The sequence below is a fragment of the Triturus cristatus genome, chromosome 7, assembly GCF_964204655.1.
Source record: "Triturus cristatus chromosome 7, aTriCri1.1, whole genome shotgun sequence".
Taxonomy (NCBI): Eukaryota; Metazoa; Chordata; class Amphibia; order Caudata; family Salamandridae; genus Triturus; species Triturus cristatus.
The window spans coordinates 43,378,075-43,405,414 of record NC_140590.1 but is presented as its reverse complement, the minus strand read 5'-3'; the positions used below and the strand labels follow the sequence as shown (position 1 = coordinate 43,405,414).

At 48.6% G+C, this 27,340-nt stretch overlaps 1 protein-coding gene across 1 annotated transcript in view; it reads left to right on the top strand.

Moving 5' to 3' along the window:
* CIC (capicua transcriptional repressor) overlaps positions 1 to 27,340 on the top strand; it is a 786,494-nt gene that overhangs the window by 466,382 nt on the left and 292,772 nt on the right. The window contains exon 10 of the mRNA XM_085615585.1: positions 15,324 to 15,421. Within this exon, the coding sequence (XP_085471711.1) occupies positions 15,324 to 15,421 (98 nt within the window). The remainder of the gene's footprint in view (positions 1 to 15,323; positions 15,422 to 27,340) is intronic.

Below are 27,340 nucleotides of genomic sequence, written 5' to 3'. Positions count from 1 at the left end.
CCTCCCAAGTACAACAATACCTGGGAGCCACCATAGACACAGCCAAAGCCTTAGCTTATCCCAGCATAGCCAGGATAGCCAACATACAAAGTCTCATCAAAAAATTTCAAACACAACACTCTCTCCCCGCAAGAGTGTTCATGCAACTCTTAGGCATGATGGCGTCATGCATCTCCATAGTACCCTACGCACGTCTTCAAATGCGTCCCTTACAGAAATGTCTAGCACAACAGTGGAATCAGGCCCACGGACAACTTACCGATCTGGTGTTGGTGGACAGCCGCTCACTTCGCTCGCTGAAGTGGTGGAACACCATCAACCTGTCCAAAGGGCGGCCGTTCTTGGAGCCTCTTCCACAAGTTGTGCTGACCACCGACGCATCTCTCACGGGGTGGGGAGCCCACCTCCTTCAACACACCACTCAGGGAAGGTGGACCACTCAACAAAAACAGCTCCACATCAATCACCTAGAACTTCTAGCGGTGTTCCTAGCACTGAAATCCTTCCAAGTGCATCTACAAAACAAAACTTTCCTCATCCGCACGGACAACATGACCACAATGTATTACATACAGAAACAAGGAGGGACACATTCTCTACAAATGTCCCAACTGGCGCAACAAATTTGGAGATGGGCAATTCCCCGAAACATCTACCTGCTAGCAGAACACCTCCCAGGGGTTTAGAACCAGTTGGCCGACCTCTTAAGTCGCCACACACAGCAGATACATGAATGGGAACTACACCCCAAAGTCTTACTCCCATTCTTCCAAAAGTGGGGACAACCAGACATAGACCTGTTCGCCACACAAGAAAACGCAAATTGCCCGACCTTTGCCGCCAGGTTCCCACACCCACGGTCAAAGGGCAATGCAATATGGATGAACTGGTCAGGCAGATTTGCCTACGCTTTTCCGCCTCTCCCACTCATTCCATTTGTGGTACGCAAACTGAAACAACAGTCGCTGACACTCATCCTAGTGGCTCCCACTTGGGCACGTCAACCCTGGTTCACCACACTTTTGGAACTATCGCTAGTTCCACATCAAAAACTGCATCTCTCCCCGGATCTCTTAACCCAGAACCATGGAGAAATCAGACACCCAGATCCTCAAACACTGAACTTGGCAATCTGGCTCCTGAAGTCTTAGAGTTCGGATACCTCAACCTTCCTCCAGACTGTATAAATATCATTAAAGAAGGCAGGAGACCTACTACTAGGGCATGCTATGCTGCAAAATGGAAACGATTTGCCATTTACTGCGCTAACAATGACATACAACCACTGGATGCTTCCATCCAAAACATAATTTGCTATTTATTACACTTGCAAATATGCAATTTAGCGTATTCCTCTATACGTCTACATCTAGCGGCATTAGCAGCCTATTTGCAAAATAGACAACACCTGTCCCTCTTTAAGGTACCAGCCATTAAAGCATTTATGGAGGGTCTTAAAAGAATTATTCCTCCAAGGTTACCACCTTCCCCGGTGTGGAACCTTAATATTGTTCTGACAAGGCTCATGGGTCCCCCATTTGAACCAATGCACAAATGCGGACTGCAGTTCCTAACATGGAAATTGGCTTTCCTCATCGCAATCACATCCCTGCGAAGAGTAAGTGAAATACAAGCCTTAACTCTCGAAGAACCCTTCCTACAACTACATCGGAACAAAGTGGTTCTTAGGACGAATCCAAAATTCCTCCCTAAGGTCATTTCCCCTTTCCATCTAAACCAGTCAGTGGAACTGCCAGTCTTCTTCCCTAATCCAGACTCAGTAGCTGAGAGGGCACTTCATACCTTAGATGTTAAAAGAGCCTTGCTGTATTACATCGACAGAACCAAACCTTTTCGGAAAACCAAGCAACTGTTTGTTGCTTTCGCTCCACCACATAAAGGCAACCCTATTTCCAAATCGGGTATCGCCAGATGGCTAGTCAAATGTATCCAAATATGTTACCAAAAAGCTAAACGTACTCTTACCGTTCCCCCTAGGGCGCACTCTACGCGTAAAATAGGGGCTTGTATGGCATTCTTAGGGAACATCCCCTTAAAAGACATTTGCAAAGCAGCCACATGGTCTACTACACACGCCTTCACTAAGCATTACTGTGTTGATGTGCAATCCAAACAACAAGCTTCAGTAGGCCAAGCTGTCCTAAAAACTCTATTCCAAACTGCTGCAACTGATACAGGTGACCACCGCTAGGGGAGACACTGCTATATAGTCTATCCTTAGTGTGTGATCTGCAGCTCATATGCCTCAAACGGAATATGCTACTTACCAGTATGCATCTGTTCTTGGCATGTAGAGCTGCAGAGCCACACACGCCCACCCGCCTCCCCGGAACCTGTATCTGTTCCAGCTTTGTCTTAATTAGACACTACACATGGACATCCTTTCTCTTTACTTCTTACACACTCCATCATTTCCCATCTTGGCGAAAAACAATCTGAGGATGGAGTGGATGCCCATGCGCACTGTTGTCCAGGGGAGGAGTCACCAATCTCGTGACCAAAGACTTCTTCCGAAGACCACAACAACCTGCAATCATCCGAGCCCAACACCAGATGGCGATCTTATCCTTAGTGTGTGGCTCTGCAGCTCTACATGCCAAGAACAGATGCATACTGGTAAGTAGCATATTCCTTGTTTGCCATCCGGGGCCAAGGCCATTCTGTTGGGGGCAGGATAAGGTATTACCTCCCCGCGTGACATAGCATCACATAAGACAAGTGGATGCTGCTTAGTTCAAGCTGGATACGTTTTACCTTTTCTGTCCAACACCTCACACACACCACTTACAACACAGCGGCTTCTGGAGGACCACTTGTCCATCCTACGGAGGGAAGTTCAGACTCTCTTGAACGAGGGGGCCATTGGATGGTCCCAGCATTAGAAATAGGGACAATGTGCCACTCTTGTTATTTCTTGGTAATTCAAAGGATGAAGGACTTCATGCTATTTTGATCTTTGCTCTCTGAACTTTTCTTTTGAGAAAGGTAAGCTCAAGATGCTCAGTGTGGCCTAAGTTCTATCTGCACTGGATCCAGGTGAGTGGATATAGGTATTGTATGTGCAGGATGCCTATTTCCACATACTGAAATCCTACAGGTGTTACCTGTGGATCCAGATTGGCCATGAGTGTTTCCAGTTTACTGTGCTCTCCTCAGCTTCACCAGTGTCCCTCGGGTGTTCACACAAGTGATGATGGTTGTCACGGCTCATCTTCAAAGGTTGGGCATACCAATCTTCCCATGCCTCAACAACTGGTTGCTGAAGGCGTTCTCACCTCAGTCAGACATGCACCACCTCCAAAGGATGACAAACTTCCTCACATCTTTGCGGTTTTCAATGAATGTGCCACAGTCACACCTGACTACTTTGGAGAGGCTCACGTTCCTCGGACCCATTCTGTATATGGTTGAATTCCAAGCTTTCCATCCAGAACATTGACTCTGATTCTGATGCTTCAGCCTGGTCCTGGGTCTCAGTGAGGGTAGCGCCGAGACTTTTCAGCCTCCTGCATTCTGTTAGTGAAGTGCACCAGGTGGCACATGCAGGCTAAGCAGTGGAATCTGAAGTCTCAGTGGGCTCCGCACCATTGGAACCTCTTTGATTCTATACAGGTGTCAAATGAGGCTGCAAAAGCTGTTAGACCTCAATTCGGCCAGTGGCAGGTGCCTCTCCAGCCCCCCCCCCCCCCCCCTCGTGTGTGGCAGCCCGGGATGAGACCGCTTCCCGGGTACACACACAGCCGCACCCGAGCACTTCACAGGTCTTTAAAAAAACATGTGCATGTTAATGAGGCCTCGCTGTTGTTTTACCCCTTCTAAGAGCCCCTGCAGCTCCACTCTGCCTATTGCTTAAAGATTCAGGCCCCCCCTGAAATGTGGCTCTAGTTGCGTCTCTGGCTGCATGTGGCTCTGGCATCTTTCTGTGGTAGGACAGAGCCCCACAGTGCCGCCTTATGGCGCACACGAGAATTGCTGAGAACATGTCCTGGATCCAGTTTGGCACCTGATTGGTTTTCACGAATTGTGGAATCTGAGGTGAGCTCGAGTAGAAACCAGAAACAGCTTTAGCAAAGGTAAGTAACGCGTTCTCTTTTGAATGTTATTGAGGTCGGCGGTAGGGTTACCAACCGTCCGTAAATTTCACGGTCAGTCCGTAATTTCGGCCGTCTGTCCGTTGTCCGTGAAGGATTTTTTAACGGACGCCATTTGTCCGTCATTTTAACCGGGCACCGTCGCACCACCCTAAATCCGGCACAGCTTCCACCCACCTCCCTGCTTGACTCCGATGCTGTTGAGGTCGGGTGTAACAGACTCCGATGCTGCTTAGGTGGGTGTAACAGACTCCGATGCAGTATCAAAGCTCAGATACCCAGCAGCATTGGAGAGGCACAGCGGGATGGCGACCCTCACACCTTCAGCCCTTCATTAGCTGTTAAGAGGGGCTTGAAGGTGACTGAGAGGGAGGGACTGCAGCTTCAGGGGCAGGGGCATCTATTCAGATGCAAACAGCCCTGAAGGCGTCATGTCTCTGCAATTTAGAGGGGTCTCACACATTCCCTTCCTGCCCAGGGCCCCAAACATCCTAGAACCGGCCCTGATTACAGCGAGGCAGCACAAGGTTCTCTTCACAAAGCTTAATTACTGTCACTAAATTGTAAGCAAACGTCGGTTCTTCAAACATGCAGTCTATAATGTATTAACATAAAGAAATGGCACAATCGCACCCACACTGATTAACAAAGTATGGAGGACAATCAGTTAGATCAGTTCTCTTGGAGTATCTCCTTTGAGTACTGTACATCAGTGTGGGGGATGGCAAAACTAACAGTTCGAGGCATATGAGCTGCAGATCACACACTGAGGATAAGATCGCCATCTGGTGTTGGGCTCGGATGATTGCAGGTTGTTGTTGTCTTCGGAAGAAGCCTTTGGTCACGAGGTTGGTGACTCCTCCCCTGGACAACAGTGCGCATGGGCATCCACTCCATCGGCAGATTGTTTTTTTCCGCCATTGGGTTCGGATGAACTTTTTTCCGCTCCAGCAGAAAACTTCCAGCAATCGATTTAACTCTTTAATCTTCATTCCATCGACGTCGACATCAACTCGGACCCGTTCCGGAAGCGGCTGATGGACAGGACACCCTTCAAAAAATGCCCCCAGTGTGGAGCGAAGTTCCCCCACAGTGACCACCACGAGGTTTGCAACCTCTGCCTGTCGCCGGAACACGAGTCCACCTGTCCAGCTTGTTCCGCTTTCCGTTCGAAGAAGACCCTCCGGGACCGAAGAGCTCGACGCCATATTATGGCCAAACCAGCTCCAGAACCGGAGGACATCTTTGCTCAAGATGTTCCCGAAGACGACACCGAAGATCTCGAGATCGTGTCCGAGGCCGACGATTCCGATGACCTCATCACTCCAGGGCAGCGTGTGAGTACCACCCCCCCTGCCCCTGCCCCATCCAAAAAAGCATTGGTCAAGACTCCGCCAGCTGGGCCCAGTCGCGACCGGAAATCCTCTTCAGAAGCCCCGCCCTCGGGCCCGGCTCCGAAGACATCTAAGCCTGTGGGTGGCTCGGGCTCGAGCAAACCTCACCTGATTGTGCCTTTAACACCCTCGGCACCCAAACACCCACTGTCGGCACCGAAACAGGCTCCAAGACCGAAATCTCCTTCGGCACAGAAACGTTCCTCGGCACCGAAGTCTCCACCGGCACCGAGACGTTCTTCAACATCGATGCCTGAAAGTCCATCGGCACCGAAACCTCAGTCGGCACCGAAACCTCAGTTGGCACCGAAAACTCAGTCGGCACCGAAAACTCAGTCGGCACCGAAAACTCAGTCGGCTCCGAAAAATCCATCGGACCCGAAAAAATCGTCGACGCCAAAAACTGCGTCCCCGCCGAAAAAAGCTCATAAAGACCCGAAGCGGACGTCACAGACACCACCTTCGGAGCCAGATGAACTTTTTCGACCAGATCCTACTCAGAAGCGGATCTACATCAATCCGAACACGGGACATGTGACTGCCATCCCATATAAAAAGCGGAAGCTGGACACTACACCTCCCCCAGCTCCCATACGGAAAAAGGACTGTGCTACTTCACCACTTCGTCCTTCCTCTCCTGTTTTACCTCCTAACCCGTCCCCCCCTCCTCCTCCTGATTCTCCTTTACCTTTACCTTTACCATCTCCCTATCATTCACCTCCTCCACAGGATGATAATGATGACTTAGGGGGAGGGGCGGACCCTGATTTATTTAATGATCCTGTTGATCCAAACGACCCTTTTACGTTCCCAGACCCAGCACCCATGGATGACTGGTCTTATCCTATACCTGACATGCCTGACCCCACTACCTACCCCTCCAAGCCCTCCCCTCCTGATGACCACCTAGGGTTCGGCCAACTTATAAATAGGGCAGCAACATTCCACGGCGTTACAATGCACACAGACGCCCTTGAAGAGGACTTTCTCCTTGATACCTTTGAGCAGTCACAAAAGACTGTTCACATACTGCCCATGATCAAAGGGGTTATAAAGCATGCTACTGAAGTCTTTAAGGACCCTGTTCGAGCTAGGGTTCTCAACCCACGCATCGAAAAAAAGTACCGACCAGCCCCGCAAGACCCTGCATACATTAAGGCCCAGCTCCCTTTAGACTCCCTAGTCGTATCAAATGCCAGGAAGCGCGCTAACTCACAGACAACTGGAGAAACGCCTCCCCCAGACAAAGAGTCTAAGCTTTTAGAAGCCTCGGGCAAACGGGTCGCCGCGCAGGCGGCTAACCATTGGCGTATTGCGAATACCCAGGCCCTGTTAGCCAGGTATGATAGAGCGCATTATGACCAACTTGAGGACCTTATGCAACATCTGCCTGAACCTTTTAAGTCCCAGGCCTCTGACCTCATCCAAGAAGGCAAATTAATATCTAATGCCTCCATTAAATGCGCCTTAGATGCAGCAGACACTGCTTCTAGAGCGGTCAATACTAGCGTCTTACTCAGACGACATGCCTGGCTCCGTATTTCCGGTTTTAAACCGGAGGTTCAAACCGCAATTCTAGCTCAACCTTTCAACCAAGAGCAGCTATTTGGCCCTGCAGTGGATACTGCATTAGAAAAAATGAAAAAGGATAATGAAACTGCCAAGTCTATGGGAGCACTGCAGTCTCATCAAAACCGGGGTTCCTTTCGTCGCTCCTTTTATAGAGGAGGCTCCAAAAACACATCAACTGAGACCACGTCCACCTTTAAAAATTCTGGACAAACATCCCCTAACAGAGGTTATTTCCGGGGAGGTTATAGGGGAAACAATAACAAAGGTCGAGGGCGGGGCAACAACAACAACACCCGCACCTCACCAGCCACCAAACAGTGACTTGCCACCACTCCCCCCAGACCATTCCACTCCGGTCGGGGGGCGACTCCAACAATTCCTGCCTGTCTGGACTTCCATCACCACAGACAGGTGGGTAAGACAAATTATCCAGTCTGGCTACTGCCTCGAACTCATACAATCCCCCCCAAACATACCGCCCAAACAACGTCCAATGTCCTCGCATCATCTCTCTCTCCTCAAACAAGAAGTTCAATCCCTGTTACAAAAACATGCGATAGAACCAGTCCCCCTTCAACATCAGGGAAAAGGGGTATATTCTCTATACTTCCTCATTCCCAAAAAGGACAAAACACTAAGGCCCATACTGGATCTCAGACTACTAAACCAGTATATACATTCGGATCATTTTCACATGACCACTCTCCAACAAGTCCTCCCACTTTTACAACAGGGAGACTTCCTCGCCACATTGGACCTCAAGGACGCATACTTTCACATCCCTATGCATCCCGCTCACAGAAAATATCTACGATTTGTGGTAGATGGGCAACACTATCAATTTACAGTTCTCCCATTCGGAGTAACAACAGCACCCAGAGTGTTCACCAAGTGCCTAGCAGTCGTGGCAGCGCATCTCAGAAGACAACAGATCCATGTCTTCCCCTATCTGGACGATTGGCTCATAAAAGCCAATACATACCAAAAATGCGTTCTCCACACTCATCGCACGATTCAAACTCTCCACGATTTGGGATTCACTATCAACTACCCCAAATCCCACCTACAACCTTCCCACTTACATCAGTATCTAGGAGCAACCATAGATACATCCAAAGCCATTGCCTATCCCAGCACAGCCAGGATAGCCAGTATACAAAATCTCATCTCTCAATTTCAAACTCATCCATCTCTTCCAGCAAGAGTGTTCATGCAGCTCCTAGGCATGATGGCGTCATGCATCTCCATAGTCCCACACGCACGACTTCAAATGCGTCCCTTACAGGAATGCTTAGCACAACAGTGGAACCAAGCTCACGGACAACTTACCGATCTGGTGTTGGTGGACAGTCGCTCACTTCGATCACTGAAATGGTGGAACACCATCAACCTGTCCAAAGGGAGACCGTTCTTAGAGCCTCTTCCACAAGTTGTGCTAACTACAGACGCATCTCTCACGGGGTGGGGAGCCCACCTCCTTCACCATACCACTCAGGGCAGATGGACCAGCCAACAAAAACTGCTCCACATCAACCACCTGGAACTCTTAGCAGTGTTCCTAGCACTAAAATCCTTTCAAATTCACCTAAAGAACAAAACTGTCCTCATACGCACAGACAACATGACGACAATGTATTATATACAGAAACAGGGAGGGACACACTCTCTCCAACTGTCCCAACTGGCACAGCAAATCTGGAGATGGGCAATTCCCCAGAACATCTACCTGTTAGCAGAACATCTCCCAGGGATCCACAATCAAGTGGCCGACCTCCTAAGTCGCCACACACAACAGATCCACGAATGGGAACTACACCCCAAGGTTCTACTCCCCTTCTTCCAAAAGTGGGGACAACCAGACATAGACCTGTTCGCCACTCCCGAAAACACAAAATGCCCAACCTTCGCCGCCAGGTTTCCACACCCACAGTCGAAGGGCAATGCCCTATGGATGAACTGGTCAGGCAGATTTGCGTACGCCTTTCCGCCTCTCCCACTAGTTCCATTTGTGGTACGCAAACTGAAACAACAGTCACTAACACTAATACTAGTGGCTCCCACTTGGGCACGTCAACCGTGGTTCACCACACTTCTGGAACTATCTTTAGTTCCACATCAAAAGCTACGCCTCTCCCCGGATCTATTAACCCAGAACCATGGAGAAATCAGACACCCAGATCCTCAAACACTGAACCTAGCGATCTGGCTCCTGAGGTCCTAGAGTTCGGTTACCTCAATCTCCCTCCAGACTGTATGAATATCATAAAGGAAGCCAGACGACCTACTACTAGAGCGTGTTATGCCGCTAAATGGAAACGATTTGCCATCTACTGCGCTAATAATGACATACATCCATTGGATGCTTCCATCCAAAACATCATTTGCTATCTACTACACTTGCAAAGATGCAATCTAGCGTATTCCTCTATACGTTTACACCTAGCAGCCTTGGCAGCCTACTTGCAAAATAGGCAACACGTGTCCCTTTTTAAGGTACCAGCCATCAAAGCGTTTATGGAAGGTCTCAAAAGAATTCTTCCCCCAAGATTGCCACCTGCACCAGTGTGGAATCTCAATGTGGTTCTAACAAGACTCATGGGTCCCCCATTTGAACCTATGCACAAATGTGAATTGCAATTCCTAACATGGAAGGTAGCCTTCCTTATCGCAATCACTTCCCTCCGCAGAGTAAGTGAAATACAAGCCCTTACACTCGAGGAACCTTTCTTACAACTACACCGTAACAAAGTGGTTCTTAGGACAAACCCTAAATTTCTTCCAAAAGTGATTTCCCCTTTCCACCTTAACCAATCAGTAGAACTACCGGTCTTCTTCCCAAATCCAGACTCGGTAGCTGAAAGGGCCCTACATACCTTAGATGTTAAAAGAGCCTTGCTTTATTACATCGACAGGACAAAACCTTTTCGAAAGACAAAACAACTCTTTGTTGCTTTCGCGCCACCACACAAAGGCAACCCGATCTCCAAATCAGGAATAGCCCGGTGGATAGTTAAATGCATCCAAATATGCTACCTCAAGGCTAAACGTACACTTACAGTTCCCCCTAGGGCGCACTCCACGCGTAAAATAGGGGCTTCTATGGCCTTCTTAGGCAATATTCCCTTAGAAGACATTTGCAAGGCAGCCACATGGTCTACCACGCATACCTTCACTAAACACTATTGTGTTGACGTGCAGGCCAAACAACAGGCCTCCGTGGGCCAGGCTGTCCTAAAAACTTTATTTCAAGCTGCTGCAACGGATACAGGCGACCACCGCTAAGGGGAGCACTGCTGTATAATCTATCCTCAGTGTGTGATCTGCAGCTCATATGCCTCGAACGGAATATGCTACTTACCAGTATGCATCTGTTCTTGGCATGTAGAGCTGCAGAGTCACACACGCCCGCCCGCCTCCCCGGGACCTGTATCTGTTCCAGCATCCGTCTTACTTAGACATTACACATGGACATCCTTTCTTTCTTTTCTATATACTCCATCTTTTCCCATCATGGCGAAAAACAATCTGCCGATGGAGTGGATGCCCATGCGCACTGTTGTCCAGGGGAGGAGTCACCAACCTCGTGACCAAAGGCTTCTTCCGAAGACAACAACAACCTGCAATCATCCGAGCCCAACACCAGATGGCGATCTTATCCTCAGTGTGTGACTCTGCAGCTCTACATGCCAAGAACAGATGCATACTGGTAAGTAGCATATTCCTTTTGGAAAGAGAGCCTGTCTTCTCATTGTCTTGTCCAGGAGGGGGTGAGGAGCCGTACCCCACCCTGGAAGAGACCAAGATGATACTAGAATACTGCATGCCCACCCCTGTACCCACCCTGGTGGATCCTGTTCCCCCTCCTGTGATGACTCCTGCCCCCTCCCCCCAGTGATGGCTGCTGTTCCCCCATGTGGTGGCTCCTGTTCCCCCGCCTGTAATGGCTCCTGTACCCCCTGTGGTGGATCCTGTCTCCGCCCTGGGTGGCTTCTGTCCCAGTCCTGGAATGGCTCCTGCAGCGAGGGTGAAGTTCTTGATGGGCCTGTTCTCAACAAGGCTCAGCTCAAAATTAATATGAAAATATAGGCGAGTGAGTAAGTGAAGGGATGAGTGGATGGCTGGATGAATTAGTGAAAGGGTGAATGGATGGATTGATGAGTGTTTGGAAGGATGGATGAGAGAAAAGCTAAATAGCTGGATGTATGGGTGGAAGGGTAGCTGGATGGGTAAAAGTGTAGATGGAAGAATAAAAGGATGGATGAGTGAAAAGGTGGATGATTGAGTGGGTGGATGGATGAGTGAAATGATGGATGGATTGATGAATTGATAAGTGCAAGGGTGACTGGATGGACGGATGAGTGAAAGGGTGGATGTAAGGATGGATGGATGAGTGAAAGGGAGGGTAGATGGACAAAACGATGAGTGAAGGAGTGAAGGAGTGAAAGGATAAATGGATGAGAGAAAGGATGGATGAATGATAGGGTCAATGGATGGATTCATGAGTGGATGAGTAGATGGATGGATGGGTGGGTGAATGGAAGGAAGGATGGCTAAGTGAAAGGGTCGATGGAGAGAGAAAGGGAGGATGGATGGATGACTGAAAGGGTGGATGGGTGGAAGGATGAGTGACTGGGTGGATGGATGGATGAGTAAGTGAAAGGATGGCTGGATGGGTGAAAGGGTAAATGGCTGGATGGATGAGTGAATAGATGGATGGGTACAAGAGTGGATGGATGAGTGTAGAGATGGATAGGGTGAAAGGATGGATGGATAATGGATAGATGAGTGAAATGATGGATGAAGGGATAGATGAGTGAAATGATAGATGGAAGCATACATGATGGATGGATACATGATGGACAAATTTGCAAATGGTTGAATATGTTTGGATATGGCTGGGCTTACTTATATACTATTGCGCGACCTCCTCTGATGTGTCTGTAAAACGTACCTATTGTCCTGAAGTTTTGACCTGAATTTTGACCTCCTGTCCTGAATTTGTGTCCTGAATTTTGACCCTTTGTCTTTGTCCTGAATTTTTACACTCACCGTCCTGAATTTGCACCAATGCCAGTTGGTCACCCTAGTCGGCGGTGCACCTCTGATACTTTCATTAAAGGTCACAGTGTGGCTGTTCAAGCACACTAAGAGGGGGCGGTGGGGCCCTGTGGGAGATTGCTGTATGATCCATTTTCTGTACCTTTTACTGTAGTTTGCTGTTTGAGGACACTGTTCCGCCTCTTCCGGGATAGATACGTTTTACGTAGCCTTAATTGTTGAACAGAGTCCTACCCTTTACCCTCACATATCACCCTTGTGGGAGTTATGGGCTGATACACAACATTATAGGCACTCCACCTAAGGTCGAGTTAGCACGCAAGAAAGTGATACATCGATGTTGTTATGCGCCCCAACCACTAGACGACCACCTAAAAATAGAATGAATCTACTGCTGGCTCTGCCATCACTGCCAAGTGACTCCAAGAGAAGCTTCATGAACGGACTTGGCTTCTCGGTTTATATTACACTGCTTTAGGAGCCTCCAAGGATGAGACATCTGGTGAATGCGCTTATCCCTCAGAAGAGCACATGACTCAACCTTTGGAAATGGCCTTTCTGATGAATACCTTGTTCCGCCCACAGACTCATCATAAGGCTTGCACCTCCCCTCTGGTTTACATTGGAGGTTTTTGATCTCTGTTTTTCTAATACATTGAGTAAGAAGTGGGGTAAGAGGGTACCGGCAGCTCGGAACCTGGAAGCAGTCCACCCTCATGTGAAGATCTTGCTTCCTTCTTCATTGAGAAATCTAAACTCATATCATCTGACCTCGCTGCTAAGAACGCTGAACTCCTCTCCTCCAGAGCCGCATCTCCACCTGTCCCTCTGAAAAGTTCAACTCCACCCCCCTGACCCTTAAGAACAACGCGGCCTGGGACACCTTTACCCCGCTCAGTGAACAAGACATCAAAAAGATTCTCCGTAATATCAACCCGTCCAACCACTTCAGTGACCCGCTACCCCCCTCCATTTTCAAGGAAATCAAGAATACACTCATCCCTACCTGGACAAGGATTGTAAATGCGTCTCTTTCACAAGGTACAATCCCTGTTTGCTTAAAAGCAGCTCAAGTATCCCCTATACTAAAAAAAACCTTATGCTGATAGGACAGACCTCAATAATTTCCGACCTATCTCCAACATACCCACCCTTGCGAAACTCCTTGAAAACTGCGTTCAGGCCCAACTCTGTGCCCACATAGAAAACTACCAGCTCTTGGACCAACATCAATCCGGCTTTCGGACGGGGCACAGCACTGAATCGGCCCTCACTCATGTAATGGATGACATTTTAAAGATTCTCGATCAAAAGGAACCTGCCTCCTGATCCTCCTTGACCTTTCCTCTGCCTTTGATACGGTCAATCATGACATTCTCTTATCCATTCTGCAAAACAGGATGGGTTTTGGTGATCAGGTGCTACAGTGGTTCTCGTCCTTCCTCCATCACAGATCGCAAAGAGTCAAGGCAAATCACTCTCTCTCCAAGCCTTCGCCCGTTCTCATGGGAGTCCCCCAAGGATCTGCTTTATCTCCTATCCTCTTCAACCTCTGTTTGGAACCTTTAGCTAACGCTCTTATCTCCATGGATATTCATTTCCACATGTATGCCGATGACACGCAACTCTACTTGAAAATCTCATCCCCGGAAAACATCATATCACTCAACACCATCTTAACTTATACTCAAAACTGGTTAACTGAGAACCATCTCCTGCTCAACACCTCAAAAACAGAATTCTTGCTTGTCTCCCCTCAGAAGTACACCCCCAATTTTGACCTCTGGATGAGCCACCTCACTGCTTTCAACCGTACTCCGCTCATCGTAAACTTAGCCAAATCTCTAGGAGTCACCATGGATAATAACCTGAATATGAAAAATCATATCAGCACTACATGTAAAGGAGCAAACCACTTGATTAGGACACTCAGAAACATCAAACCTTTCCTTCCACTGAAGGATTTCAAGCAGGTGGTTCAATCGCTGGTCCTACCGAGAATAGATTACGGCAGTGTTATCCTCTGTGGCCTGCCCAAATACACCCTGGCTCCGCTAAGGGCTTCACTGAATGCTGCTGCGAGATTGGTTACAGGCGCCAAACGCAATGAGCGCATATCGCCAGTCCTAAAAACGCTAAATTGGCTCCCCTTTGAAGCACGAATCCAGCTAAAAATTGCCACGATGACCCACAAAGCAATCCACCTCAAGACGCCCAGGTATCTGGCGCAAAAACTTGAGCTATCTGGTGGTGCAAGAGTCTCTAGAAGCGCTACTACCTTACTTTTGAAACCACCTATCTTTAACAAAAAGAGAACCTCTCACAGAGCCTTCTCGGGTGCGGCTCCAAGGATATGGAACTCTCTTCCTCCAGAATTACGCAGAATCACCAGTACAACGGTGTTCAAACTGGAAGTCAAAAGATTCCTGATGAACAAACTCCTTCAGTAATTGGGCTACCCACCTTGGCCCATTGACATTGTTCCTTCCCCCATTGTGTCAACATCTACTACACTTTTTTTTTTTTTCTTTTTTTCTTTGACTCTTTGTTCTGCTGTCCTTACACTGTACTTTGTTTAACTTAACTTCAATGCGAACTTTCGTGCACTTTATGGTTAATTTGTGTTTTTTTTTTTTTTTTTTCCTGTGGTTGTTTCCTGTTCTAGTTTGAATGTAAAGCGCTCTGATATCCCCTGGGATCTTGTTCGCGCTATATAAAACTTTATAAATAAATAAATCTTTATCTAGTGGGACGGGCATTGCTCCAAGTTCATGGCCTCCCTCTCCTCCTCTGCAAGATTCCATATTCAGCATTTGTACTGAGAGCTGTTGCAAAAGAAGCCACACTTGCAGGAGGACGGTTGTATCCACTACAAAGACTGGAACTAAAGGCAAATCATACGGTTCATGGACAGTCTTCTGTGTGTGGCCTTCTTTTCAACCCATACTGGTCAGAAATGGCTACACTACACAACCAGCACGGTCACTCTCCGTCCGTGAGAATGACTGACATACCAGCTAATCTTTAAATGCTTGTAATGATGTCCATCTCACCACATGTCCTAGCTCCTCTCATGTATGTCTCTCCCTCCTTTGTTTCGTTTTTATTTACTTGGTCTCTCTGCTTTATCCATGACTTGATTTCTCTCTGTTTTATCTCTCCTGTCCTACATGTTTTTCCTGCCCAGATGATAGTTTTAGTACTGCAGACATCGACTTGAAATGTAAGGAGCGAGTGACCGACAGCGACTCCGATGGTGTGTCTGGAGACGAGGCGGACAGCAAGGTAAAGAGCATCAAGTGTTGTCAAATGGGGAGGGAGGCATATGGTCTAAGTCACATAAGGGGCATATGGTCTGGGTCAAATAAGGGGCATATGGTCTGGGTCAAATAAGGGGCATATGGTCTAAGTCACATAAGAGGCATATGGTCTAGGTCAAATAAGGGGCAATAGGTTTAGGGCAAATAAGGGGCATGTGGTCTAAGTGACATAAGGGGCATATGGTCTAGGTCAAATAAGGGGAATATGGTCTAGGGCAAATAAGGGGCATATGGTCTGGGGCAAATAAGGGGCATATGCTCTAGGGCAAATAAGGGGCATATGGTCTAGGGCAAATAAGGGGCATATGGTCTAGGGCAAATAAGGGGCATATGGTCTGGGGCAAATAAGGGGCATATGGTCTTGGGCAAATAAGGGGCATATGGTCTAGGGCAAATAAAGGGCATATGGTCAAAGGCAAATAAGGGGCATATGGTCTAGGGCAAATAGGGGGCATATGGTCTGGGGCAAATAAGGGGCATATGGTCTGGGGCAGATAAGGGGCAATAGGTCGGACAAATTAGGGGCAAATGGTCTAAGTCAAATAAGGGGTATATGGTTAAGTCAAATAAGGGGCCTATGGTCTAAGTCAAAAGAGGGGCATATGGTCCAAGTCAAAAGAGGGGCATATGGTCCAAGTCAAAAGAGGGGCATATGGTCTAGGTCAAATAAGGGGCATATGGTCTGGGGCAAATAAGGGGCATATATTCTAGGGCAAATAAGGGGCATATGGTCTGGGGCAAATAAGGGGCATATGGTATAGGGCAAATAAGGGGCATATGGTCTAGGGCAAATAAGGGGCATATGGTCTAGGGCAAATGATATAGGGCAAATAAGGGGCATATGGTCTAGTGCAAATAAGGAGCATATGGTCTAGTGCAAATATGAGGCATATGGTCTAGTGCAAATAAGGGGCATATGGTCTAGTGCAAATAAGGAGCATATGGTCTAGTGCAAATAAGGGGCATATGGTCTAGTGCTTATAAGAGGCATACGTTCTAGGTCAAATAATGGATATATAGTCTAGGGCAAGTAAGGGGCATATGATCTAGGGCAAATAAGGGGCATATGGTCTAGGGCAAATAAGGAGCATTTGGTCTAGGGCAAATAAGGGGCATGTGGTCGAAGTCAAATAAGAGGCATACGTTCTAGGTCAAATAATGGATATATAGTCTAGGGCAAATAAGGGGCATTTGGTCTAGGGCAAATTAGGGGCATGTGGTCTAAGTCAAATAAGAGGTATATGATCTAGGTCAAATAAGGGGCATATGGTCTATGTCAAATAAGGGGCATATGGTCCATGGCAAACAAGGGGCATATGGTCTAAGTCAAATAAGGGGCAATAGATTGGACAAATATGCGGCATATGGTCCAAGTCAAATAAGGGGCAATAGGTGTAGGGCAAATAAGGGGCAATAGGTCTAGGGCAAATAAGAGGCATATGGTCTAGGGCAAATAAGGGGCATATGGTCTAGGGCAAATAAGGGGCATAGGCTCTGGGGCAAATAGGGGGCATATGGTCTAGGGCAAATAAGGGGCATATGGTCTAGGGCAAATAAGGGGCATATGGTCTAGGGCAAATAAGGGGCATGTGGTCTAAGTCAAGAGGCATATGTGCTAGGTCAAATAAGGGGCATATGGTCTAGGGCAAATAAGGGGCATATGGTCTAGGGCAAATAAAGGGGCATATGGTCTAGGGCAAATAAGGGGCATAGGCTCTGGGGCAAATAAGGGGCATATGGTATAGGGCAAATAAGGGGCACAAGGTCTAGGGCAAATAAGGGGCATATGGTCTAGGGCAAATAAGGGGCATATGGTCTAGGGCAAATAAGGGGCATGTGGTCTAAGTCAAGAGGCATATGTGCTAGGTCAAATAAGGGGTATATGGTCTAGGGCAAATAAGGGGCATTTGATCCAAGGCAAATAAGGGGCATTTGGTCTGGGGCAAATAAGGGGCATTTGGTCTGGGGCAAATAAGGGGCATTTGGTATGGGGCAAATAAGGGGCATTTTGGTCTAGGGCAAATTAGGGGCAATAGGTCTAGGGCAAATAAGGGGCAATAGGTCTAGGGCAAATAAGGGGCACATGGTCCAGGGCAAATAAGGGGCAATAGGTCTAGGGCAAATAAGGGGCATATGGTCTAGGGCAAATAAGGGGCAATAGGTCTAGGGCAAATAAGGGGCAATAGGTCTAGGGCAAATAAGGGGCATATGGTCTAGGGCAAATAAGGGGCATATGGTCTAGGGCAAATAAGGGGCATATGGTCTAGGGCAAATAAAGGGCATATGGTCTGGGGCAAATAATAGGCATATTGTCTAGGTCAAATATTGGGCATTTGGGCTAGGGAAACTAAGACGTATGTGGTCAAATAAAAGTTTCTCACATTTGCAGAATGAGTTTGTCTAAACCCATAATAAAGTCTTTTAGAACTTACCTCATAGGAGGGATCTCCGTAGACTCTGAGGAAAATGAGTCTGATGCCTACAGCAGGAGGCTCTACAAGCTTCAACGAGTCTATGAGGCGCTGATGACTCTAGGAAGAGTCTGAGTGAGACTGATGAAAGTGAAGGCTGTTGACTCTGCAGAAGAGCCTGCCTTGCTCAAGTAGCAGCAAGCATCGCAGGCTCCGCAGAGAAGTCTAAACTCTTAATTGGATCTTAACTGAAATTTGTAAACATGGACTGTCTCCATGCTCGTGTGGTATACTGGATCACGAACAGTCGGACTTTTTCACTCCCCTCCAACTCTTTAAATAGGGCACATTAACGCAAAGGTGTGCAGCCTCACAAGGAGCACAAGGAAATCTGTACCGGCGAATGGTGGGCAACTATCTCATTGGCAACTCTGTAGCGTGGTGGGTTAGATGTGTAATTACTCTCTTTCCCACCATGGGTCCTTTTTTAGCCCTCTCAAGCCTTTTCAAAGTTTTGTGTTTGAATTTCCCCTCAACCATCAATTTAAGGCCTTTTCTTGTGGTCCTGGAATTGCTTGAGATTATTATGCGAATTCAGTGTAGGTACTGCTACTAACTAATGATGTCCCTGGTTCCCCAGTACAGTTGGTTACCATTCGAATAACTGAGTTACTCCCTTTGGGTCTTAGTTCTCCCTGGGCAGCAAGGTCCAGCTGTCAAGGATTGATTCATATAGTATGCAGTTCAGATTTTCAGAGACCAGTTTAGACTGCAAGGGGTCTCAATGTTCTAACTAGGGCATCTGTAGTAGTGCATCCATTCATCACCTTGGGGAAACAAATGTTAAGGCCCTCTTTCTTGGAAAATGCAGTGTCTTCTCAAGATATTCTGGTGGCACTGACACTTGCTGGTAGGGGGCCTGCAGCTTCAACTAGGGGAAACTAGCCATCAGGGTATGACCAAATGGCAACTTTAAACAGACCTATCTCTGCGCCTGGCAGGGCTAGGGAGATGGTTCAGACAGTGTTGCAATAAGGATGTCCTGCTACAGAAAGTATGACTTGACCCTTGCCGAATTGTGACAGTATTAAATGTCCAAGTTTGCCTCAGACCCAGAAGGGCAGATAGGTTACCCTAAGGGTATGAGATGGTTAGGAAGAATGTTGCCTTTCCTGTACAAAGGACAGCATAGTAGCTCTTCTGCCACATAAAGCAGCACACAGGTCTCTAGAAATCAAGTCTGTGCTTATGCCCACTCTGTGTAGGAAGAGTACAGCCCAACAGAAGCTTATGCACAGTCTCCCCGAAGCCGAACCCATCTACAAGCTACTGCCTTCAGGGCATCAGTATTTGTCTATGATTGGTATTCACTGTGACAAGCCTGAGTCAGCGATGGTTCTGCTAGTCTGGAAATAGTCTTTCCTTTTTATGTGTTTGGAAAGCTGCTATAATCAGAGGTCCAAAGAGTGCATAGTACCAGAATATCCTACATAAATTATCACCTGACAGTAATATCATGTCTTCAAAATAGTTACTGGAAATATCTCCCCATTGGAGTTAATAGTAGAAAACCTGCACCCAGCGAGACAATATTGTTTGAGGCATGTGTGGCTGTAGATACACATGCTGTGCATACTCCTGACATCTAGTGTTGGGCCCAGATGAGTGCAAGTTGGTTTTCTTTCAAGGAAATATTTTGAGTCTGGAGGTAGTGTGACTCCTCCTCTTGCTGGTAATGTGCATGGTCATAGATTCCATTGTTAGATTGTTTTCTTTATGCCGTTGAGTTCATACATATGCTCTCAGTGCCCTGTTCCGTTTCCACGGTTCCTCCCTTCCACCACTATTGTTATTGAACACAACGAGGTTGCTTCAAATCCTACCTCTCCAAGAAGACCCTCCATTGATCGGCAGGCATGGTGCCACGAGGTGTCACCTAAGTGGTGACAATGCACCGAACCTCTTTGGCCCCAAGGACCTTGAGGGTGAACATCGTCTTCAACCTTCCACAGCAGGAGGGGGGGGGGGGGGGCAGCATCTCCCCCGCCGACCGCTCCAGTTCCGATATATAGTTCAAAGACTTGCCTCTGGTGCAGCCTTCTATGAGTACAGACTTTCACCCCTCTCGCCATTGCTCGCATATCGAGCTAACACAGAGTAAAGATATTCCTGCCCCTCTGGAGCCTCGGAGACTGGCTGGTGGGCCACCGCTGCCTTCAGGTCATGGTCGGCACCAACCACCACCTTTGGACATAAAACCCATCTTTGGCTCGGCGCCGAGAAACTGTCAAAGCCACCTCACTCGCCGATGAGCGTGTCCACCTCGGTGCTGACCCTCCCATCGAAGCCGACACCTTCGGCATTGAAATCGGCCTCGCAACGAGAACCTCAGTGCCGACTTCGAAGACTAACCTTGGTTCAGAACCTGCCAAACCAATCATCAATAAGCTGCAAGAGAAGATAAACGCCAGACAAAAACAACTTGTCATTCACCCCCACATGGGCTGACTCTTAGCCTGCCCCCCGGGGTCAGACGCACAACCTTCCAAGCGTCAGATAGCCTTCAAAGAATCTTTGGACTTGCCACCTCCTCCCAAGTAGTGCGAAAAGATGGACACGACTACTAGCCATTGCCCTTTTCTTTACCTTGCCAATCCCCCACAGCGCCCACCTTCCCCAACCACCCTCATACATACACACCTCAGGGGGCTCCTCGTTCAGACACAGGGGGCAGAGGGGAAGGGATAACTTTGATGCAGCTCCACCGGGGAATCCTTGGGATTCCTATGATGCTGACCCACCAGGGAACACTGATTAAGATTTTAGACCATTGCCCGCTCTCCCAGTTAACAAAAATTTTGCCTTTCTGTTTTTATATTGGCTAAATAATTTTATGATCTTCAGTACTATGGATGTACCTTAATGTTTTTTATTCTTTTTTAAAAAAAAAAAAAATGTTTTTATAAGAGACTGTTTATATGCTATGTATGCTTCATGCTTTTATGAGTTTTTATCTCGAATAAAGCTATAAATTTAATTGAATTGATTAAGATTTGACCCCTGCACTACTCCCTGGTAGTTTCTACTGCCTGTAAGAGGCCTAACTCTCAAACTACTATGCTCCTTCACCAGACGAGGACAGCAAACACATCGATGCAGTGGGAAAAAGGTGGCTGCACAGATTTCCAACCATTGACGGATTGCCAATTCAGTCAGCCTCCCATCTAAGTATGACCATGCCCACTGGGATGAGATGGAGGAGCTTCTGCAACATCTCCCAGAGGAGCATAGGAAACTAGGTTACGAGGTCATGGCTGAGGGGAAGCAGGTCTCTAATACCATCATACGCTGTGCTCAAGATGCCGCAACACTGCTGCGAGGGTAATTACCGCCAGTGTTCTTCTGCATTGGCATGCCTGGCTCTGTATCTCTGGTTAAGCCGGAGGTCCAGCAACATTTACTCAACTTGCTGTTTGATGGTCAACATCTTTTCGGGTCGCAAGTTGGCCAAATGCTTGAAAAATACAAAAGGAGATGGCAAAGGCAATGGGCACTCTTGAAACGCCAGTTAATCGCGGCTCCTTTCAGCATACTCCTTTTCATGGAAGCTCCAAACCCACCTCTTCAGAAACCTCCACAATCTACCACCATCCGCAGGCACAGCAGTCCTCTTCTAAGGCTTACTTCAGATGATGGAGTAACTACTCCAGAGACAGGGGTAGCAACTCCAGAGGCAGAGGTAAGGGTGGCTGTCCCAAAGGGCCTGCCACCACCATGAAACTCTGACTTAGCTCTCATTCCCCTGACCATATAACATCTGTTGAGGGCTGTCTCCCAAGGTTCTTTCCCGCTTGGCAGAATGTCGCCTCCGACCAGTGGGTGTTAGATACTATCCAACATGGTTATTGTCTGAAGCCCATGCCACACCTCCCAACATTCCACCTTGCAAACACAAACTCCCCACAACACCAAAAGCTACTCTGGGAAGAGGTCCAAGTGCTCCTTCACAAAGGAGCCATATGAACCCGTTCCTCATCTTCAACAGGGCGCAGGAGTATACTCTCTATACGTCCTAATCCCCCAAAAGTGCGGGTCTCTCAGACCTATTTTGAACCTCAGACCTCTGAACGGATACATTCTCTTAGAGCACTTCCACATGGTAATCTTGAGGATGTGATCCTGCTACTACAACAAGGCGTCCTCATGGCCTTACTCAAACTCAAGAGCTCCTATTCAACAAGTGGACTTCATGGCCATTCTCGTCCTCAAGGGAGCCTATTTCCACGTTCCAATCCATCCGGCACATCACTGATACCTCCCATTTGTAGCCAACGTACAGCATTACTAATTCAAGATGCTCATTTTGGGAGTCACTACCACGCCTAGGGTCTTCACCAAGTGCCTTGCTGTGTTGGCCACTCACCTGCGCAGGCAGGGTGTCCACATCTTCCCCTATCTGGACGACTGGCTAATTTAGATTGGCACCTGTCAGAAATGCCGCAAACACTATCACCATCAACTACTTCACAAACTAGGTGTTCGATATATGTGAGCTACAGATCGCACACTGTGCATTAGATAGCCATCCGGTGTTGGCTCGGATGCTTGCACCTTGTTGTTGTCTTGGAAGAAGTCTTTTGTAGTCACAAGATAGGTGACTCCTCCCTTGGACGGCAGTGCGCATGGGTATCGACTTCATCCTCACATTGTTTTTTTCCGCCATTGGGTTCGGATCTAACTTTTGCGCTCCGGTTCAAAACGCTGTGTTCGAGGCATATGAGCTGCAGATTGTACACTTAGCATAGATCGCCATCTGCTGTTGGGCCCGGATGTTTGCAGTTTGTTTTTGTTCTTTGGACAGTCTTTGGAAGTCACGAGTTCGGTGACTCCTCCTTCGGTCCGTACTGCGCATGGGCTTCGGCTCCATCCTCAGATTGTTTTTTTCCGCCATCGGGCTCGGATGTGATACTTTGTGCTCCGGCTTCGAACTTCTACGGTTCCAGCCTCGACGGAAAATCCTCGTTCTTCGAGTTTCTTCATCTATCTTCATCTCTCGAAGCGGCACTTTTCTCCATTCCGCGCAACGGCCTTCGGGCCCTCCTCGACTCCGGTCCCGGCCGATGGAAAGGACTCCGTTCAAAAAGTGCCCAAAATGTGGGTCTAAATTTCCCCACACCGACCTCCATCAGGTGTGTAACCTTTGCCTCTCTCCAGAACACGAGGCTAGAGACTGCCCCGCCTGTAAGTCTTTTCGATCAAAAAAGACCATCCGGGATCGAAGAGCTCGACGCACCATGGCGCACTCATCGACTGCAGCTCGGAGACGACACCGGAGCTTCGGGGCAACAACACACCGAGCAGGAGGAAGATGTCGTCAGCGCTTCCGAGGCCGATGACTCCGACGTTGAGGACATCACACCGGCGCAGCAGGTCGTGAGTACTGTACCCCCTCCACCCCCGCGCCCAAAACCAAAGAGACTCAGGTTACACCCTCGCCTGCAGGCCTGGGTAAAACCAAGCACACAGCTTCTATCACCCCACCTTCGGGCCCGGTGTCGAAACCTCAGAAGTCTCACGGCAGCTCGGGCTCGAGCCAGCCGACGCCTGGTGCCGAAAAACACCGTCCGGCACCGAAGAAAGGGACGCCCAGCTCGACTCCGGAGCCACCGGTGCCGAAGCCTGGACTCTCGGTGCCGACAAAACACAAACACAAATCCCTCGGCACCGACGCTCCGGCGCCGAAAACTACTTCGACGCCGAAAAAACCAGAGGTTCCAAAAAGGCATGGCGCAGAGAAACCATCAAAATCCTCGGCTCCGAAAACATCGGCGCCAGCGGACGATTCGGTGCCACTGGACCTCTTTACACCAGATCCTTTGCAAAAGACCTTATTTAAGGATCCAAAGACTGGGCTATTGACTTTAGTTGTCAAGAAAAGACGTCTTGACACGCCGGCTCCTCCTCCACCACCCAAGCGGAAGGACTCTGCTACTTCTCCTCTCAGAGTGCCCTCCCCACTACCTCCTCCTCCCCCCTCCTCCACCCCCTCCCAGGTCTCCGCCACCCTTGCCTCATCATTCCCCGACCCCGTCCCCAGATCCGGATTATGGGGATCCAGATTATGACCCGGCGGACGCCCCAATGGACCCCACTCCACCGGGGACCCCAGACCCATGGGAAGACTACCAAAACCCTGACATACCGGATGTGCCTCAGGACGACCTATACCCATCCAGGCCGTCTCCTCCAGAGGACTCCTTAGGGTTCCACCACTTAGTGCAGAGAGCAGCACACTACCATGGGGTGGAAATGCATAGTGAACCAGTGGAAGACGACTTCTTACTGGATACATTTGATATTCAGGATAAGTCCACAGCTATCTTGCCTATGCTTAAGGGTGTCACCAAGCATGCTGCAGAGGTGTTCAAAGACCCTGTCAGGGCCAGGGTCTTAAACCCTAGAATAGAAAAAAAGTATAAGGCGGCACCCACAGACCCTACATACATTAAGGGCCCTGCTCCCTTAGATTCCCTAGTTGTGTCCACGGCTAGGAAGCGGTCTAACTCCCAGTCCTCAGGAGAGGCCCCACCGCCAGATAAGGAATCCAAACTTCTAGACGCGTCTGGCAAACGCACCGCCTCACAAGCCGCGAACATCTGGCGCATTGCAAATACACAAGCGCTGCTTGCGCGCTATGACAGAGCACACTATGATGAGCTGGAGGCTCTTATACAGCACCTCCCAGAAAAACACAAACGCAAAGCTCATGACCTGATACAGGAGGGTAAGCTAATTACTAACACCTCCATTAAATGTGCCCTCGATGCAGCCGACACTGCTTCTAGAGCCATCAATACTAGTGTCCTGCTTCGTCGTCATGCCTGGCTTAGGATCTCAGGGTTCAAGCCCGAAGTCCAGGCATCCATCCTAAATCACCCCTTTGACCAACAAAATCTCTTTAGGCCAAAGGTGGACGAAGCATTAGAAAAAATTAAAAAGGACACAGACACAGCACAGTCTATGGGGGCATTACAATCACAGACCCCTAAACGCTCCTTTCGACGCTCATCCTTTCGCAGCACAGGCAGAGGCTACTCCACCGATAGCGCCTCTACCTCCTACAAGTCCCCTCCTCAAAATACCTTTTCAAAGGGCTACCAAAGGGGTGGTTACAGAGGCAACAACAATAAGGGCAGGGGCAAAACTAACACCACCCGTTCTGCCACCCCGCCCGCACAATGACTTCCCTCCGCTCCCCCCAGACTATCCCACTCCGGTCGGGGGCAGACTACAAAACTTTATCCACGCATGGGAATCCATAACATCGGACAAATGGGTGACCCAAATTATTCGGTCAGGGTACTGTCTCGAGCTAACATCTACACCACCCAATATCCCACCAAGGCACCGTCCAATGTCTCAAGAACATTCCACACTGCTCAAACAGGAGGTGCTCTCCCTCCTCCAAAAACACGCTATAGAGCAGGTCCCCGTCAATCAGCAAAATCTAGGGGTCTACTCTCTGTACTTCCTGATACCAAAGAAAGACGGGACCCTGAGGCCCATTCTGGACCTCCGGCCTCTAAATGCATACATACATTCAGACCATTTCCACATGGTCACCCTACAACAAGTCCTCCCGCTCCTCTGTCAGGGAGACTTTCTCACTACCTTGGATCTGAAAGACGCATACTTTCACATTCCAATACACCCTTCTCACAGGAAGTACCTCAGGTTTGTGGTGGACGGTCAGCATTACCAATTCACGGTTCTCCCCTTCGGGGTCACCACCGCACCACGGGTGTTTACCAAATGCCTAGCGGTATTAGCAGCACACCTCAGACGTAAACATGTTCACGTCTTCCCTTACTTAGACGACTGGCTGATAAAAGCCGCATCCTACGACCAATGTGTGCAACATACAAACAGCCCCATCCAGCTGCTCCACCAACTAGGCTTCACGGTGAACTACCAAAAGTCCCACCTTGTACCATCTCACACAAAGCAATATCTCGGTGCCACTATGGACACCTCCAAAGGTATTGCCTATCCAAACTCAGCCAGAATCGCAAGCATACAAGCCTTGCGCCAAACGTTCCTTCCTCAACACTCTCTTCCAGCAAGAGGGTTTATGAAGCTCATAGGGATGATGGCATCTTGCATTTTCATAGTGCCCCATGCAAGACTCCACATGCGTCCACTCCAAGAGTGCCTAGCACGACAGTGGAACCAGGCCCAGGGACAGCTGACGGATCTGGTGTTGGTGGACGGCCGCACCCATCACTCTCTGCAGTGGTGGAACACCACAAACCTTTCCAAAGGGCGGCCGTTCCTGGACCCGGTTCCTCAGGTGATTCTAACGGCGGACGCATTGCTCTCCGCCTGGGGAGCGCACCTCTTACACCTCACGATGCAAGGTCTATGGACGCCACAGCAAAAGTCGCTCCACATCAACCATCTGGAGCTCTTGGCGATCTTTCTAGCCCTAAAATCTTTTCAAAAACAGATTTCGGCCAAAGCAGTCCTCATTCGCACAGACAATATGACTGCAATGTATTATATCCAAAAACAGGGGGGGGGACACTCTCCCCAACTCTCCCGCTTAGCCCAGAGCATATGGAGATGGGCAATTCCTCAAAACATCTTTCTCCTGGCACAGCACGTTCCAGGCGTGCAAAACACCATGGCAGATCTGCTCAGCAGACAAACGCAACAACTACACGAATGGGAACTGCATCCACAGGTCCTTCGCCCATTCTTCCAAAAGTGGGGGCATCCTCAGATAGACCTCTTCGCATCCCATGAAAACAAAAAATGCCCAAGCTTCGCCGCCAGATACCCACACCCATTGTCCAAAGGCAATGCGATATGGATGAACTGGTCAGGCAAATTTGCATACGCCTTTCCACCTCTCGCGCTAATTCCATTAGTGGTACGGAAGCTACAGCAGCACTCCCTCACACTCATTCTGGTAGCTCCAACATGGGCCAGGCAGCTGTGGTACACCACACTACTACAACTCTCGGTGGTACCACATCAAAAACTGCACCTGTCCCCATGCCTCCTAACTCAGAACCATGGAGAAATCAGGCACCCGGACCCAGCTCAGCTCAACCTTGCGATCTGGCTCCTGACATCTTAGAATTTGGATACCTTAACCTTCCCCCTGATTGCATGAACATTATCAAGGAAGCCAGACGTCCTACCACTCGAGCATGCTATGCCGCAAAGTGGAAGAGATTTGTAGTTTACTGCCGTAACAATACAATCAACCCCTTAGATGCATCCATACAGCACATCATATGCTATCTGCTCCATCTTCACAGGTGTAACCTGGCATATTCATCCATACGCCTACACCTAGCAGCGATTGCTGCTTATCTACAAAACAGACAGCATTTATCACTGTTCAGAGTGCCCGCTATTAAAGCCTTTATGGAAGGCCTTAAACGAGTAATTCCTCCCAGGGCACC